General features: G+C 46.0%; 1 protein-coding gene across 9 annotated transcripts in view; it reads left to right on the plus strand.

The window, feature by feature from the left end:
- Positions 1-16,619, plus strand: part of LOC147448193 (endoribonuclease Dicer homolog 4-like) — a 191,411-nt gene extending 174,792 nt beyond the window's left edge. For 8 of the 9 annotated variants that reach the window (XM_086524069.1, XM_086524064.1, XM_086524066.1 and 5 more), the window contains 3 exons: positions 13,523-13,849; positions 13,924-14,687; positions 14,768-15,229. In XM_086524069.1, coding sequence (XP_086380195.1) covers positions 13,523-13,849; positions 13,924-14,687; positions 14,768-14,909 — 1,233 coding nt within the window. In that variant the 3' untranslated portion in view covers positions 14,910-15,229. Of the gene's footprint in view, positions 1-13,522; positions 13,850-13,923; positions 14,688-14,767; positions 15,230-15,260; positions 15,320-15,392; positions 15,541-15,625 lie in introns of those variants that run through there. The other variant, XM_086524071.1, reaches the window with a different exon arrangement.
- The last annotated feature ends 1,336 nt before the right edge of the window (positions 16,620-17,955 follow it).

The raw sequence follows: 17,955 nt of genomic DNA on the forward strand, positions 1-17,955 counted from the left end.
AGTGCAGATGAGGGTGGATCTCTATGAAGATGGATCTCTACTTCCCTCCCATATTGTCTACACATTGTACTGCTTAGTTCACACATTTCGCGCCTTTGACCTTTCACACCTATCAGCTTCGTTTAGGATTCCGCAATATTTATATTTTGTTATCCTAGTTGAATTTATTTTGTCAATTTTGTCAATCTGACTTTGTATCAGATACACCGCATTGTAACTTTTTGGTCTCATAGGTCACTTTGGCCTTTTGAAGACGTTAATATAACATTTCATTTCATTTCTCTTTTAGCCCCTCTCTCTCTCTCTCTCTCTCTCTCTCTCTCTCTCTCTCTCTCCACTCATCACTCCTATCCTACTAGTTCAGTCCTATTTTATTTTATTTCATGTTATATTTTGTCCTTTTTTTGGTCACCCAGAGGGCATTGACAGTTGTACATCGATTTTGTCTCATAGGTCGAGTTCGGCCTCTAGTAGACGTTAATAAAGCTCTCTCTCTCTCTCTCTCTCTCTCTCTCTCTCTCTCTCTCTCTCTCTCTCTCTCTCTCTCTCTCTCTGCAACTCGCAAGCAGCCTTCCATGGCCGCATATGTGGCCGAGCGCTTTTGGTGGGTAGCTGCTAATTTCTCGGCACCAAGTTCAATCATTGCAATAGCATTTCTTGACTCTTGCAAGTTCTCTTCAGAGATTCTGAACAAAGAGGTAGTCTGTTTCACTGGAAGAAGCATCAGTAGCACCTGGAGGTGTAGAGTGCCCAAGAGGCACTGCAGTCGAGGTCGGGGTGACAGTAGTAGGGTGCCCAAGAGGCACTGTAGTGGATGTCGGGGTGACAGTTGGTATCAGGTTCAATGGGTGAGCTGGAGATGGGAGAGAATGACGAGAGTACCACAGGTGGTGAGAAGGGTGTGGTAACAGTGGTAGGAGTATAGATGGGAGCAGTAGGGAGAGGTACCTGGGAGAGAGAGACCGCCTCAGTAACAGGAGTGGGCGTACCAAGAACAGCGGAGCTCCCGACGGCCTCTGGCATTGTAGAGACGGGGATGGAGGTAGAAGAAGGACGTCGTGGAGGATGCGTCACCCGAGTCTGGCTCTCTAAAAATGGCAGAGGTGATAGTGTCTCTGCCGTATCTTTTACCACTTTGACTCTTTTCTTTTGTTTCCTCTTTTGATCAAGTGTGCCAAGAGACTTTTTTCTGCTTGCGATGGCAATGCTGCATCCTCGTCCACTTCAAGAGGGTTGATGTGGATGTTCATCACCCAAGCCACTAGTGGCACGGCAAAACATTGGAAGCTAGATTGAGGTGACTGTACTTGTGCTCTAAACCTTTTGGCCCTGGTCTGTAATGATGTAAAGAGGATCTGACGAAACCCACAAGGTATGTTCTTGATTAAACAGTAAAGACCATCACATTGTGGGAATGTGGTAGGTACTTCGCATTTCCCCTTTTGGTCCTTGAGCATCTCTCACTAAAAAATAATATCTGAATATTGCTAAGAGAGCTTTGTGATGCTGTAGATTCGGATGATCCGATTCGAACAATGCCTTGCATGCCTTTATGATAGCAGCTTTGGAGAGCTTTGAATATGACCTAGTACTCAGCTGCAAGGAGGGAAAGTTGGTCATCCCCATTGCATGTCCTAGATGCGTCGCTGTCAAAGTGTGTCCTCTGACTTTGGTAAAAAATTTCAGCATTTCGTGAATCATGCCGACAGGTATGTCATCGAGAAGGACAGCTTTAGCTAGCGATGTTACACCCAAGTTGTCCAATCAGTCATGTGAGAGAACATTTGTAAGAGATGGCTTGGACTGCTGCATGTGGAAATTGAGGAAATATTTTGTTTTGTGTTTTGTTTTGTCAGGCTTGGCAATTTCATGACTGATCAGGTGACTCATTACTTTCCTTTTCCCTTTTGGATCCTTCTCCTGTGCACTTGAGCTACCACTGTCTGAGCCTGAGTTGGAATCTGCATCTGATACAGAGGCCTTGTAACTTTCGTCAGATGGGGCACTGGACATCATATCCGTGACCCCATGGCTGCTAGGATTTGATTCCGCTTCAGTTTCATAATTGGTCTGCATGTGTGGTTGAGGCCTTTTCCTCAGCAACAGTTTTTTGCCTCTTGCCATAGCCACCTGACGACACTGATTGACGGACTAGCTATAGCAATATACTTCAAACCCCAAGAGCATACACAGTTACCTCATTGCAAGCTAGCTAGATACAAGCTAGATACTGTCAATCCGCATAAGAGCATACATCAAAATATCCCCTTAGATCATACATCGATCAGTATGCAGTCAGTCAACAATCTGTATACGCACACTGTTGATTTCTATTTCTAGTGCTGCTGAAACTTGGTCTGCTGAAAATCTGAAAATCTGAGTGATGTGTGAAATTTGCAGAAACTTGATCTGCTAAAAATCTGAAAATCATAAACATTGAGCGATGGGTGAAATTTGCAGATGGACACAAACACGAACACTGGCAACTGCTGCCTGCTTGCAGCTTGCAATGATGCAGCTACACGGGTTCAATAAGGGTGTGGATCGAGGGGCGTGCAGGGCCCAATAGGCGGTTTGGTGCGCGAGGGCTAACAGTTGGGAAGGGGCGGGTAGGGCCGATAGTGGGAGGGCGAGGGGTAAATAGGAACAAGGGGGTGAGAGCTGGATAGAGGCGAGGACAAGAGACGAAGAGTGGGTAAGGGGGGGCGAGGCTTGGGCAGGGGGCGAGGGGTGGGTAGGGGGGGGAGAGGGGCGAGGCCAGGTGGGTAGGGGGTGAAGCTTGGGCAGGGTGGGTAGGGGGCGAGGCTTGGGCCAGGTGGGTAGGGGGCAAGGGGCAAGGGCAGTATAGGGGGGCGAGGCAGTAGGTACGAGACCTAGATAGGGGGGCGAGGGATCAGATATGATAGGGGGCGAGGGGCGAGGGCAGTATTGTAGGGGGGTGAGGACTAGGTAGAGCAGCAAGGGCTGAAGGAGAAACTTAAGGAAGACCTGCAAGCTCAGGTGTAACAGGTGCAAAGCATGGAGTCAGAGCTGGAAAAGTTGCATATTATTTTGAGAAGAGAGAGAGAGGGTCATGAATTAGTGGATCCTAGGCAACAGCAACATTGGTTGCAGAGCAAGAAGAGAGCAGAGAAAAGGGCATGGAAGCTGTCTAAGAAGTTTGTGATGTATAGGGAACATGTAAGAAACATGCAACATGCTGTTGTAGCTTGGAGAGAACAGCAGGAGCTACCAACAGAGATCTTTGAAATGCAGGTGCTTTATCTTGTAAGCAAGTAGTGTTCGCCTACAATGGAAGGGTGGGATGCTAAAGAGGTGACCCACCTTGAGTCACCAAAAAGTGGCACTTGTTTGGATTGAGCTTAAGGCGTGCCTCGCGACACTTCGAGAAGACTGCAGAGAGTTGATCCGGGTGCTCCTCCAAGTTCTCCACTGGGGTGGAACATTGGGCGCCAGAGAAGGTGGAAAAATCATCCATGAAGATTCTGAGATTGTCGTTGAGCAGGGGACAAAATATGATGTAGATAAAAATTCTCCATGGAGTGACAAAAGCTATCTTTACCACAGTCGTCAGGATGTATTCCTAACTGATTGTAGCCGCTTAACCCGTCCATGAAACTGTACAGTACATACCCAGCGACATCTTCAAGGACTCTCTCAGTGAAAGGGGTTGGATATTCATCTGGGATTGTCACCTTACTCAAAGCCCAGTAGTCGACGCAAACTCGAACCTCGAATCTTGTTGGACTGCTTCTTGGGAGCGATAACCATAGGGGACAACCATTCTGAGTGCTCCACTGGCACAATAATACCTGCTTCTTGCATTTTTTCCAACTCGACTTTGATTGCTTCTGCATACTCGGGGTTGAGTTTGTAAGCCCGTCCTTTGACCGGCTTAGCCCCCTCAACTAGAGGGATTGTGTGAACTCCTAATTCTGTTGGGATCGCTTCCAAATCGTGGTAAGACCAGGCAAACACATCCTTGAAAGAATGCATGAAAGAGATTACCTGGTCGAGTAGCGCGGGATGATCCCATAACCAAGCGGCTAACAGGATGGGCTAATGGTTGTCAGGGTCACCTAGGTTGACTTCTGTGACGGGGTCAGGCGGTGTAGTTGGCAATGATGCAATAGGAAGAGAAGACCTTGCCGCCTATGTGAGCTTCCAAACATCATGAGCTCGCGTTTGGTCGATATTGAACTCAGCATACTCTTCTTGTAACCATCCCGGTGGAAGCTCATCGAAGGGAAGTTCATCTGGTACATAGGATAGCTTGGACTGGGGTAGGGTATTAGACACAGGTGAGGCTGAGGGTGTGGCGTGGGTGAACTCTTGTAAAGGAGATTTCTTACCCCTTCTATGGTCTTTGATAGGCTCACCAAGTCCAAAGGCTTCTATTGAGGGGCTAGGTGAGTCGGTGCACTAGGCTCAGCTCAGCCACTGTAGCAACACTGGAAGGTGGTGTATCCTCTGGCAAGGCTTGAATGGAGACCACACAGCAAGACATAGAGTGGGTAGCCTCCAACCACTCCAGCAGCTCTTCTTCTGGTCCATCCGGTGGAGTAGGCTGGTTCAGCTGGGGAGTTGACTCCATTGATAGAGAACTATGATTCACCACCGGATCCATTCCCCCTTCAAGGCGAAAAGGTTTCATTGGATAGCTTGGGCTAAGTATCCACATTGAATCAGTTCCCCAATCATGTAATGCCTTTATGTGTCGAAGCCATGGTCTTCCATTGAGTAATGGAAATCCGCCCTCTATCTGAGGGAGGCAAACTACAACAAAATCTAGGTTGAATGTGAAGTCATGTACCTGCAGAGGGACCTTGTCTACTATTCCCACAGGGTAGACAGGTCTCTGGTCTGCCAAAGTCACTGTAAGGGAGCAGGCCGGGTAGGCTGGAGACCCAATGCCAACATAGTGAATTCCGGCATCAAGTTGATACCCGACCCACCATCCACTATGACACCAGAGAAGTCGCGCCCTAGAATAGACGCAGCGAGACGAGGACTCCTGTAATCAGTGAGCGGAGCAATGGGAAATGAAATCATGTAGGACTCTAAGGGCTGCACTGGTAGGTGCCCGCCACTAGACCTTGCACCAGGATACAGAGATTGAATGATGGAAAGGGTGTCACTTCGAAAATTTGCATCAAGTCGAAGCATGTCGTACAATGACACTTGCTAAAAAGGTGTTTTTCAAGATAGTCTCTACTGTAGGCTTCTCTCTTTTGATCAGTGCTTGCTCTGGTATCTTGAGCTTCTGCAAGTCCTCTACTGCTTCCATCAAGGCACCATCAATATCTGAGAGAAGAGAGGTAGGTTGGCTCTTGGCACTACCTGCTGGTTTGTCAGCTACTAGGGGAGGTTGATTCATTTGTGTGACTGGAGATGAAAAACTTGGACCGTCAGGGAGGCTGAGACCAAGAGCAGCTCTTTGTGCCCGTGTGAGCCCACCAGCAAGCTCTTCCACCTGTTTCAACCCATTTTGAGAGGCCACTATAAGAGTGGAAGGTGGGGCCTGTGGAATGGAAGAGAAGAGCAGCTCTTTGTGCCCGTGTGAGCCCACCAGCAGGCTCTTCCACCTGTTTCAACCCATCTTGAGAGGCCACTACAAGAGTGGAAGGCGGGGCCTGTGGCATGGTGCTTATTGTGATTAGGTTGATCTTTGGGAATGTAAACTCTTGCTGGTTCTGGCTTGTGCTTGCAGATGTGGATGCGCGTTGTTTTGGGCAGTCCTTACTATAGTGATCCTTAGCTTCAGGGCAGTGTCGGCAAGGAGGGGACCCTTCTGGCAACGGACATTTGCTCTGATAATGTCCATACTCCCCGTACCTGTAGCACAAAATGGGCCTATTGGAGGGGCGAGGTGGTCTCGGCCCTTGCTGCATGGGACGGATGTTGACGTATAGAAGCTTTGGGGAACTGAAAGAGCATTAGCATGATAAAAGTTGGGAGATGCAAAGTTGTTGTGCATACCTTGCATAGGGGGTGTTGTCAGCAGAGGTGGCATAGGGTTTTGATGGCCATAGGGTGAAACCATGTTGGATGCAGGTGTCAACCCTTGTTGAAGGTTGGGGGTGAGGCTCTGTTGTAGTTGCCGCATTCCCTTCAGATAATAGCACTCTTTGTCATCATGGCCAGGTTTCTCGCAGAAACGGCAGTAAGCTTGAGTGGGCAGTCCTGAGGAGGATGCCTTGGAGAGCGACAAGAGGTACACCACACCATTGGCGGCTTAGTGTCTTGCTGTGCCCGGAGCTCTTCTAGCTCCCACTTGATTTGTTTTAAAGCCTCTTGTTGTGGAGATTTTTCCGGTCTAAGAGAGAAGGACCTCTCCTCTTGAAGTGCTCTTTGTAACTCCAATGCTTCTAACTCCCTCCATGAAGAAAGAAAGGGGTCAGAGGGATTTTCCGTGAGTGTTGAGGCAGTCTCCACCTAAAGGGGGTCCTTGAATAGCCTCCTTGTTCCTTCTATCCTGGTAGCGGCCACTATAAACTCCTCCAGAGATGCTTCAGGTTGAAGACTTTCGCGTAGTTTCTACTGAGACGTCTTTGGAAGAGCTTTCTCTACCCACTTCTTGACCATAAATTCCCCTGGTTGTTGAGGAAGCTTGGCAACCAGAGACTTGGTTTTAGTCATGAGTTCTGCAAAAGTCTCCTCTGGCTGGAGCACCATGTTGGCCAACTCATCCAAAACCTTTTCCTGGAAGTCACCTGGCCTGAATGCTACACTGAACTGTTGTCTTAAAGCTGCCCAAGTTGGAAAGTGATTTTCTGCAAATTGACTGTACCACTTGTCTGCTAAACCATCCAAGGTTGATGGAAACGGTACCAAATAAGCATCTTCTCTATTAAGACCACAACCTCTTCAGAGGGATACTAACCTCCTTGCATGGTCGTCTGCATCTTCTGAGAAGAGTCCCTTGAAAGTAGGAAACTTGATGTTTACCTTGGTCAAAACACTGGTCAACTCCTCCATGGCCTCTTGCTCAGGGACCTATTGCTCAATAGCTTGCTGTAACAAAATGGGAGAGAGCTTTACTAGGGAAGGTGACCTGGAAGATGTAGAACCGGATGGAGGAATGGATGATGCCGTATGTGGAGGTATGGGTGATGGGGTTGGTGGACTTCTACTAGGTACCAAGGGTTGACGCCTTCTGTGGTAGTACTTCAGAGGACTTAGTAGTGCGTTTTGACGCTCTAATGACCGCCTTGTATGTGTCATGCAGTAACCACAAACCCAACCAAGCTTTGGGCAAGAAGACCTTTGACTGGCTGAACACCGGTCTAGACTCTACTAGACCAGGGCGAGTGACTAGACCACCGGGCTATGGACCAAGGACAAGGAAGGACAAGACCAGGACAAGAGTTGGTTGGACCACAGCGAGAGAGGACCAGACCAGCAGGGCGAGAGACTGGGTCAGCTAGACTAAGCTGTCTAGGGCGAAACTTGACCAGACCAGCAGGTTGCATTGTGCAAGGCGAAGTAGGCGAGGCTAGGTAAAAATGAGCTGGCTCCTCGATTTGTACCTCAACAGAGAGTGAGACTTCAGTTGAGGTCCCATTGGGCGTGCCAAAAGTGAGAGCACCTGTAGCATGGATAGTGTGTCGTGCTCTCTACAGTGGGTGCTCCTCAGTGCAATGTGCGTGACATCTCACTCAAACAGAAGAACACAGGAAATAATAGATAACAGCAAATCAACACAGAGACATAGTAGCAGACCAGAACAGATGGACTCGACTATCTCAAAGGCACCAATACAGGCTCTGGCGTGGCAGCACACTAAGCTCTAGCCCAGAACTCACGTGTACAATGAGGGTGTTGAGGCTCAGATGTGCAGGGATGGTGCAAACGTGTTGTGTGTATAGACACTCTACTCTAGACGACGATGTTGGACCATATATGAAGAAGATGATAATGATGACCCAACAGCTACTACTCATATGTCCAACCATAAAGAGCCACCAATGGCTCATAAATGTCAGCCATCTAAGTCTATCTCCAAACTGAGTGGTGGTGATGACCTGGCCACGATGTTCACTAGACCACCGTCTGTATCCTTGCCACGTGACCCAGCCCAGAGAGTCCGTCCAATGTGAACCAAACCAGACCAACTGTACAAACTGTGTGTCCTGTGAAAGTGACACTGTAGCCTGCTACACCATGAAATTGTAAAGTATGTGCCCTGCCACATCTTTGAGCACACGTTCAATGAAGCGTGTGGAGAAACCATCTACGATTGTTACCTTGTTCAGAGCGCGATAGTCGAAGCACACTCGGATTTTATTGGATTGCTTCTTAGGTGCTATAACCATTGGTGATAGCCTCTCAGAGTGCTCTACATGTACAATGATCCCTGCTTCTTGCATTTTTTCTAGCTCGAGTTTTACAGCTTCTGCATACTTAGGGTTGAGCTTGTAAGCTCGGCCTCTAACTGGCTTAGCCCCTTCAACCAGAGGAATAGTATGACACCCAATTCTGATGGGATTTCTTTCAAATCTTTGCAAGACCAGGCAAAAACATCTTTAAAAGAGTGTTTAAAAGAGACTACCTGATCGAGTAGCGCAGGGTGATCCCATAATCAAGCAGCTAAGAGGATGGGCCGACGGTTGTCAGGGTCGCCCAGGTTGACTTCTCTGACCGGGCCAGAAGGTGTAGCTGGCGAGGGTGCATCAAAAGAGGAAGATTGTCACCTTCTTAGGTGCTATAACCATGGGTGATAGCCACTCAGAGTGCTCTACGGGTACAATGATCCCTGCTTCTTGCATTTTTTCTAGCTCCAGTTTTACAGCTTCCGCATACCTAGGGTTGAGCTTGTAAGCTCGGCCTCTGACTGGCTTAGCCCCTTCAACCAGAGGAATAGTATGGACACCCAATTCTAGTGGGATTCCTTCCAAATCTTTGTAAGACCAAGCAAAAACATCTTTAAAAGAGTGTTTAAAAGAGACTACTTGATCGAGTAGCGCAGGGTGATCCCATAACCAAGCGGCTAAGAGGATGGGCTGAGGTTTGGCAGGGTCGCCCAGGTTGACTTCTCTGATCGGGCCAAAAGGTGTAGCTGGCGAAGGTGCATCAGAAGAGGAAGATTGTGCCGCCTCTTGGAGCTTCGAGACATTATGGGCTGGTGTCTGATCGATGTGAAAATCAGCATACTCTTCATGCAACCATCCTGATGGAAGCTCCTCGAAGGGTATGTCCTCAGACACAGCAAAGGCCTTTTGCGTGGTCCGGGAGTCAAACACAGAGCTTTGAGATGGAAAAGTGCTTGGCATACCTTGCATAGGAGGGGTATTCAACAAGGGTGGCATGTAGTTTGGATAGCCATAGGGGAAAACCATGTTGGATGCAGGTGCTAACCTTTGTTGGAGAGTAGGACTGAGACTTTGTTGTATTTGCCACAATCCTTCAGGTAGTAGCAATTCTTGTCCTCATGTCAAGATTTTTCATAGAAGTGGCAATAAGCCCGAAGGGGGCATTCATGTGTTGGGTGCCCTGGAGAGCGGCATGAGCTTACACCAGACCATAGCCTTAGTCTTTTGTTGAGACCTGAACTCTTCTAGCTCGTGCTTGATGTGGTCCAAAGCCTCGTGATGTGGAGGCTTCTCTTGTCGAAGAGAGAAGGATCTCTCCTCCTAAAGAGCTCATTGTAACTTTAGTGCTTCTAGTTTCCTGCATAAAGAAGTCAAGGGGTCAGATAGACTTTCCAATAATATAGAGGCAGTCTCTACCTGAGGAGAGTTGTTGAACAGCTTCCTTGCCTCCTCTATCCTAGTAGCAGCCGCAACAAACTCCTCCAGAGTGGCTTCAGGTCTGAGACTCTCTCGAAGTTTTTGTTGAGAAGTCTTAGGTAGAGCCTTCTCTACCCACTTCTTAACCATAAATTCGCCTGGTTGTTGGGGAAGCTTGGCGACCAGAGACTTTGTTCTGGTTATGAGTTCTGCGAAGCTTTCAGACCAAGGGACTTTCTTAAGGTGGCCCAAGTCGTAAAGTGGTTCTCTGCAAACTGACTGTACCATTTATCTGCTAAGCCATCCAAGGATGAGAGGAAGAGTACTAGGTAGGCGTCTTCTCTATTGAGGCCACGACCTTGCAAAGGGATACAAATCTCTTAGCATGGTCGGCTGCATCCTCTTGGGAGAGACCTTTGAAAGTCGGGAACTTGATGTTCACCTTAGCTAGAACGCTTGTCAGCTCCTCCATGGCTATCTTCTCTTGAGCCTGTTGCTCAAGAGGTTGCTGTAACACAATGGGTGAGAACTGTATTGGGAAAAGTGAGCTAGGAGGTGAAAAACTGGTTGAGGGATTGGAGGCAACAGCGTAGGAAGGTAGGGGTAACGGGGTTGGGGGACTTCTACTGGGCACAAAGGGTTGGCGCTTCCGGTGGTAGTACTTCAGAGGACTCAGTAGTGGACTTTGTAACTCTTTTGACTGCCTGGTATGTGTCATGCAATAATCAGAAGCCCACCTAAGCTTTGGGCACAAAGACCTTTAACTTACTCAACACTGGTGCAGACTCTACTAGACCAAGGCGAGTGACTAGACCACCTAGCTAGACCTAGATGAGAGACAATTAGACAAGGACGAGAGACTAGTAGACCAGGACAAGAGACTAGACAAGTTGGTCGAGGACTAAGCTCCTCCATAGCTATCTGCTCTTGAGCTTGTTGCTCAAGAGGTTGCTGTAACATAGTGGGTGAGAACTGTACTAGGGAAGCTGACCTGGGAGGTGAAGAATTGGTTGAGGGATTGGAGGCAGCCACGTAGGAAGGTAGGGTTAACGGGGCTGGGGGACTTCTACTGGGCACAAAGGGTTGGCGCTTCTGATGGTAGTACTTCAGAGGACTCAGTAGTGGACTCTGTCGCTCTTTTGACTGCCTGGTATGTATCATGCAGTAATCAGAAGCCACCCAAGCTTTGAGCACGAAGACCTTTAACTTACTCAACATTGGTCCAGACTCCACTAGACCAGGGCGAGTGACTAGAGCACCTGGCTAGACCTGGACGAGAGACAACTAGACAAGGATGAGAGACTACTAGACCAGGACAAGAGACTAGACAAGCTGGTCAAGGGAAAGCTGGACCACACTAGTAGAGACCAGCAAACTAGCACAGGTGAGAGCTTAAACCAGCTAGCTCCTTCACTCTACTCTCGACGGAGTGAGACTTCAGTTGAGGTCCCACCCAGCGTGCCAAAAATGAGAGCACCTGTAGCGGAAATAGTGTGTCGTACTCTCTACAGTTGGTTCTCCTTAGTGCAATATGCGTGAAATCTCACTCCAACAGAATGAAAACACTGTAAGCAATGAATAACATAGCAAACATGGCGACTCATCAGTAGAACCTGAACACCATGGGACTCGACTAACTCAAATGAACCAGTACAAACTCTGGCTGGCAGCACACTCAGCTCCAAGCCCAGAACTCAACTCAAGGTACAATAGGGGTGCTGAGACTCAAGTGTGCAGGGACGTTGCAGAAGTGTTGTGCATGAACTCAAGACTCGAGACGCAAGACGCTCGACCATACAGTGTACACAGTAGATGATGATCGTCATGATTCAAAACAACTATGAATATATACAACCATAAAGAGCCACCAACGGCTCACAAAATATCCAATCCAGCTAAGTCTATCTCCAAAGTGTGGTGGTGGTGATATGGCCCTGTGTCGGCTAGACTACCACCTGTATCCCCACCACGTGTCACTGCGAGGCGAGAGTTCGTCCATTGTGAACCCCAGCTCAACTGTAACTAACCATCTGTCATTTGCTAATGACACTGTAGCCCTACTACAGATGGGGATGAGCCTTGGAAGCTTTTTTTGCACTATGCTTTAGCTGACACACTTCCCAGGTATGGAGAGGTGGATCATAGCCTTTGGTGGCAGTCTCATTGTTTCATTGTTACAAAAGCCCCTCTCAGCGTCTCTAAAGCGTCTTCCTTTATGGTGCTCTCTTATTTGTGTATTGATGTGCATGTGGGCTGATAAGATAGAGGATCAGCCCTTGACTGAAACTCTTATGTTTAAAATCAAGAGGGTGGACAGCTAAGCAAGGGGGCTCACATTGATTGGGCCTCTTATGGTAATTGTCATTTCTGCTTGTTGTCATAGTGGACAGAAATACGGTGCCTTGATGCAATTTTTTTCAGCCATCATTATGTGATCCGCCTAGGGACAACCACTCTTATTGCATTAACTGAGAAATCTAGGCCAGCACATTGGGGAGATCTTCTGATGCCTGATCATGAGGTCTGGTGGGGGCTCATGGAAAACTTCCCTCATGCTGCCCATTGGCAAATACGCTTTGGTCCCCTTATACCAGGTGGTATGGGAGCCCATTTGGGTGGTTGTTTGTATGGATAAACGGTGTTCTAACTTCTTTTGACATTGTTTTTTCTTCTGCGGATGTGATGCAGTAGCACTTGCGACCAGTGTTCGGGAAAAGTGTGCCTCAGCTTAGCCTTGAGCCGGTTGCAAGATCAAAGTAGCTGGTTCAGGGGAGGGCAAGAAGGAGAAAATTCCGCTTAAAATACATGGAAAATAGTGTAATTTTGCAAAAATGCTGGCTAGTATTGTAAAATTTCCGGTTTAGATTTGTCTTGGAGGGATTTTTGTATGTTTGTGAAAATGATTTTTCCCGAACACTGTTTGCGACTGTGGGAGGACTCCCTTTATCTGAGCTCAACAAGGGTATTGCACCTAGGCCACCATATTGTACCTTGCAAGGATCCGCACCAGCCTACTCGATTATCCACTAGGCTTGATAAAGGGCTGTCTCATTCTTTTGTCCCTCGGCTTGAGTGGTGCCTCGATGCTTTCTCTATGAAGAAGTGCTTCAAAGTTTTTCCACAAAAGGGGTCATTTGATAATGAATGCCCAGGCCTCCATGTAGGCAAGATAAACCCTATTGAGATGACCACATTCTCGTGATGCATGTATGTAGAACCTGTCAGTCCCAGGCCTCTATGTAGGCAAGATAAACCCTATTGCGATGACCACATTCTTGCGATGCATGTATGTAAAACCTGTCAGTCCCAGTTCAGCTCATTAATATTTTCCGCGTATTGGAGTATAGATAGTTTTTCCGTTTATTGGAGTATAGATAGTTTTTCCGTGTATTGGAGTAAAGATAGGTTCTCCAATACTTTATGTTAGTTTAACATATTTTCTGGTCGGATGATTTTTTTTTGAAATTTTCCTCAAATACCAATGGATTGTTCACACTAGACAGTTCACACATATGACATCAGTCGTCCTTATTCTTTCTGCAATGCTTTGCCAAAGTTTAGACCTGACCCATACTTTTGGTAGGCAGGACTGTTTAATATGAACTTCTGGGTAACTTTTTTTTTCTGAATCGGCAAGTGAATCAAGACGTGCTGATATGGCAGAATCTTTTATTTAAGTGGGAAGATTTTTGTGTCTCTCTCCCAAGGTTCCTGTATAAAAGAGGAACTGAGAACAAAGACTTCCAGTGGGCCTCGGCGAGCTAAATTTCAAGATATATTTTCGGGTTATGCAGGTCCTTGGTGATATCCTTGAGTCTTTGATTTGTGCTATTCTAGTGGATGGAGGATTCAATTTGGGACTGGTCTGGGAAGTGTTTGAGCCTATATTGCAACCTTTAATATCTGCTCGCAAAATACAATTTCATCCAGTACGTGAGCTCCTAGAATTATGTCAACACAATCACTTTGCTTGTTATAAAAGCCAGGACAGAAGTGACAAACAAATCCAGTTTACTTTCAAGATCCATGTGAACAACCATGTAGTTGAAGGAATTGCGGTATCTAAAGATAAAAGATCTGCAAAGAGACAAGCTGCCCTTGATGGTCTTGCAAAGTTAAAGGTAATCAAGCTTATGTTTTTTAATAATTTTGGACAGCTTGTTGCTCTCTAAGGACTTTTAATTTAAATCTGCAGGCTCTAGGTTATGTGCACCCAAGCCAGTGCAAAACTCCAGGCTCTCAAAAAATGTCAAACTTGCCATGCACCCTATCGAAGAAAATGTCAGTCGAAAAGGAAAGAAGTGCTATCTTGGGGAGTATTGGCAACTCGATTATAACAGATATCTCCTCAGGATTTCTGTTGGAGGATGCGAGCACTGATATTGACAGTATCCAGGATTACATGATGGTGGGAGATGTTACAAAATCTGAACCACCATTGAAGATTGAAAGCTCAGATTCCACAGTAACAGAAACTGAGATAGAGAGAACTCCAATGGCAATCATAAGTTATGCCACCGAAACAAATAGTGATGACACCTACAAGGGCAATGAACAGGATAAGTTCTGTTCTTGTTTCAATAATGAGCACACAACACATGTTGGCCCCTCTCTGCATACATGTGTTCAGCATATCTCTGTATCGCTATCAGATGGAAAAGGACAGGCGAATGTAAAGTATGGTAATTTAGGGGGTGGTACAGAGCAATCAATCGAGGAGGCTCCTGGTAATTCAGTTTCAATGTCATGGCTAGATGAAGGACATGATCCTTCCATTGGAAAAGAATTTGATTCACTCTATGTAAGTCCCCCAAATACAGCAGCAAATTTAGCGAGTGCAAGAGAAATCATATCAAGGGGGCGTCCAAGAGCAGAGCTTCATGAAGCTTGTGCAAGGAAAAGATGGGAACATCCATCATTCATTTGCTTTCATGAAGAGGGTCCACCTCATGACAAATGGTAATATGAATGTCTTTGATGTGTGCTGGATTCAAAACAAACACTGTGGCACTTATACTTTCTGATGGCCCATGTGACAGGTTCACATACCAGGTTGTGTTGCAGCTGCCACATGTAGGAGAAGTGCAGTGTAGAGGAGATTCACGGAAAACCACCAAGGCAGCGATGGATTCTGCAGCAGAAGAACTCTTGCGTTGGCTAAGAACTACAGGACATTTGTGATGAAGGTGACCAGTCAAGTGGCCCTTTTGGAAAGTATGATGGATTATTGACTCAAAAATCTAACAAAACCAGGGGTTACACCATATTGTTCCTTACTTGACACTAATTTACAAAGCATATATACATGAGAAAAGGTGGTATGCTGCCTTAGAACCAGCCATCTCACTTTGGATACAACAAGGATTTCACAAATAACTTACTTGATTCTTCTTGAATTATTAATTTGGATCGATTGTCAAAGAGCTCCATTTTCAGCTCGTTATTTGATTCCTGAACTATAGCTTTTAAAGATCAATATGCTAGCTTGGCATGAGAGGATTTCAAGAAATGCTTAAATAAGTTCCGAGTTAGATCAGCATAATATAATCGTAAGGGTGGCCAAAAAAGTCTGCAAGTCACTTTTGAGCAAGGTATTTCTATGGCACATTTGTTCACGTAGTGGTGTAATTTGAAACGAAACTCCCTCAAGCATCCACGTAGCAGGGCAAGGACATCTACATAGCCTTTGTAAAAAGCCCACTTCATGCGCTCGACAGCTACGAAGGAAACCTCAAAAGCTTGCCTCAGCAAAAACCTGTGCTTAGAAGAAGTATCGGTACCAATGCAATTGGAACGCATACTTTTGGAACAGGTTTGTCAGTATGTATGTGAACTTGTCAGAGCAAAAGGAGTAGCTGATGATCTTTTTGTCTTCTCTTGAACTGCACTTGTTGCAGGATATATTCAACGTTGGCAAGGCAAAGAGATCTAGGTTGCTTTCATCAGATGCAAAGCCGGGGACCTTTTCCAAATCCTTCACCTATGCTTGCATCTTGAAAGCATCTGCCATTATGCAAGACATTGACATTGGCAAACAAATTTAAAAATGGTTTTTCAGTTAAGGATGTGTGTCTAGGTAGTAGGACACGTGCCTACAGAGCATATTAGTTGGTATGCATGGCAAGTGACGCGCACATTGGTTAGTATGCATGGCAAGTGTGGTGCACCTGCTAGAGCACAAAAAGTAAGTGACTTTGAGCGACCTGTGTGGGATGTTGTCTCTTGGACCACTCATCGTTTTGCAAGGTATGCCCCCAACATTAGCAAGGCAAAAGCTCTAGGTTGGTTTCCTCGGATGCAAAGCAAGGGGCTCTCCAAATGCCTTCATATCTATGCTTGCATCTTGAAGGCATTTGGCATTGTACAAGATGTTGCATGGGCAATTCAGAAAAGATTTTGTGGCAGTGCTTTGATCGACATGTATCAGGATACTTCCAGGGGCAGGGCCCAGGCTGTTTTAAGCAGATGCGAAGCAAGGGGCTCTCCAAAATTCAAATGCCTTCAACTCTGTGCTTGCATCTTGAAGGCATGTGGCATTGTACAAGATGTTGCATGGGCAATATAGAAAAGATTTTGTGGTTGGCAGTGCTTTGATAGACATATATCAGGATACTTCCATCAGGGGCAGGGCCTAGAAGCGCTGGACTGTCTTAAGCAGATGCGAAGCAAGTGAGCTGCACTCTAGACACAGTTTCTTATGCTTTCATTTTGAAGGCATGCGGCCTTATGAACAATGTTTTTGGTAGGGCAAACAAATGCATGATGGGATTATTAGTCAAGGGCTGCTGAAAAAGGACAAGTTATATATTCAGTGGGTGTACTTTTTAATCCATATATACCAATTGTGTTGTACTTCGGAAAGCACAGCAAGTTCTTGTTGAGCTTACCGTCTGGGATGTGTCACGCCCTCATGCTTGCCAATGCCTTTGTTTATGTGTCTATAAAATGTGATGTACTTTTGAGAGCACAAAAAGTTTTTGGCAAGCCCTCCTGTCTGGAATGTCATCCCTCCGACCGCATTGTTGCAAGATATCCCCGATGGGAGCTTTTCTTTATATGTGGTTGAATTTTGACAGCATCTTACTTCATGCAAACTGTCGATCAAGGAATACAAAGGCACAATGAGATTGTTAGTAAGGGGCCATTGGAAAAAGACGGTGTGCTTGGCAATGCTTTGGTTGACATGTATACCCAGTGTGATGTATACCCAGTGAAAAGGAACATCATGCTTGGCAATGCCTTGGCCGACATGTATGTTAGGATATGCCCATATCTTCTTGTACTGCACTTAATGGAGGATATGCCCAACTGTTTTCAATGCAGGATGCAACAACATGGCATCTCTGCAGAAAGAATCACTTTATTCAATGTGTGATCCGTGTATTCACTCGCATCACAGAACACTTCAGTGTTCCTCCCTTCGTATTTGATCTTTCGTATCACAGAACACTTCAGTGTTCCTCCCTTCGTATTTGATCTTTCTCGTGGGTTTTCCTCGCTTTGAGGTTTCCCAAATGTAAATTAAAGCAGATTCAAATGGTTTTTGATAACGTGAGTGAAAAAAGGAAATTGCACAAGATGAAGAAAAATTTACTTGCTCTTTTTGGACATGCAAGGCTCTTTTTATCATGATAACGTCATTTGATCAGCTTGAAAGGGTTACCTTCTCCAGCATTTAGTACAACCAAGACCAGGACAGCATTTGTAGAAAACATTGCAGTGTTTGAGAATAAAAAAATGCCTCTTGAGATATAGCTGCTAGGCTGAGGAAAGTGGGAAATGGTCATATAGTTGTTGGGAATACCAAGTATCCCCGAAGAAAACATGTCGAAATTACAAGATCTTTTCTTAATCGCACCAACAAGGATATCTACATTGGATCTTGCAAAACGATCTGCACTCCAAAAATGTTTATCAGCATAGTGAGAAGCTGGCTATTTCTTGTAGGATCCTCAATAAAAGTATTTGATAACATCAGGCAAAAATTAAGGCATTGCACTGTCGGAAGAAATTTCAATTACATGGTTGATCATTTTATGTTTTGAAGATCTGGGCTGTTTTCACTGAATGTGGAGCCAAGTTTTTGACTGGATCAAGTCTCTTAAACTGCAGTAATAGGAGGATATGTTGGAACAAGTGCTGCTTTGCCTCTTTTCATTGGATGAATATAGTAGTATCATTTCTCTGATTTGCAACTAGTTTGCCTTGATGGCTTCACTATGCAGAT

Source organism: Adiantum capillus-veneris, chromosome 11 (assembly GCF_014529385.1).
Source record: "Adiantum capillus-veneris isolate H3 chromosome 11, ASM1452938v2, whole genome shotgun sequence".
NCBI classification, from domain to species: Eukaryota; Viridiplantae; Streptophyta; class Polypodiopsida; order Polypodiales; family Pteridaceae; genus Adiantum; species Adiantum capillus-veneris.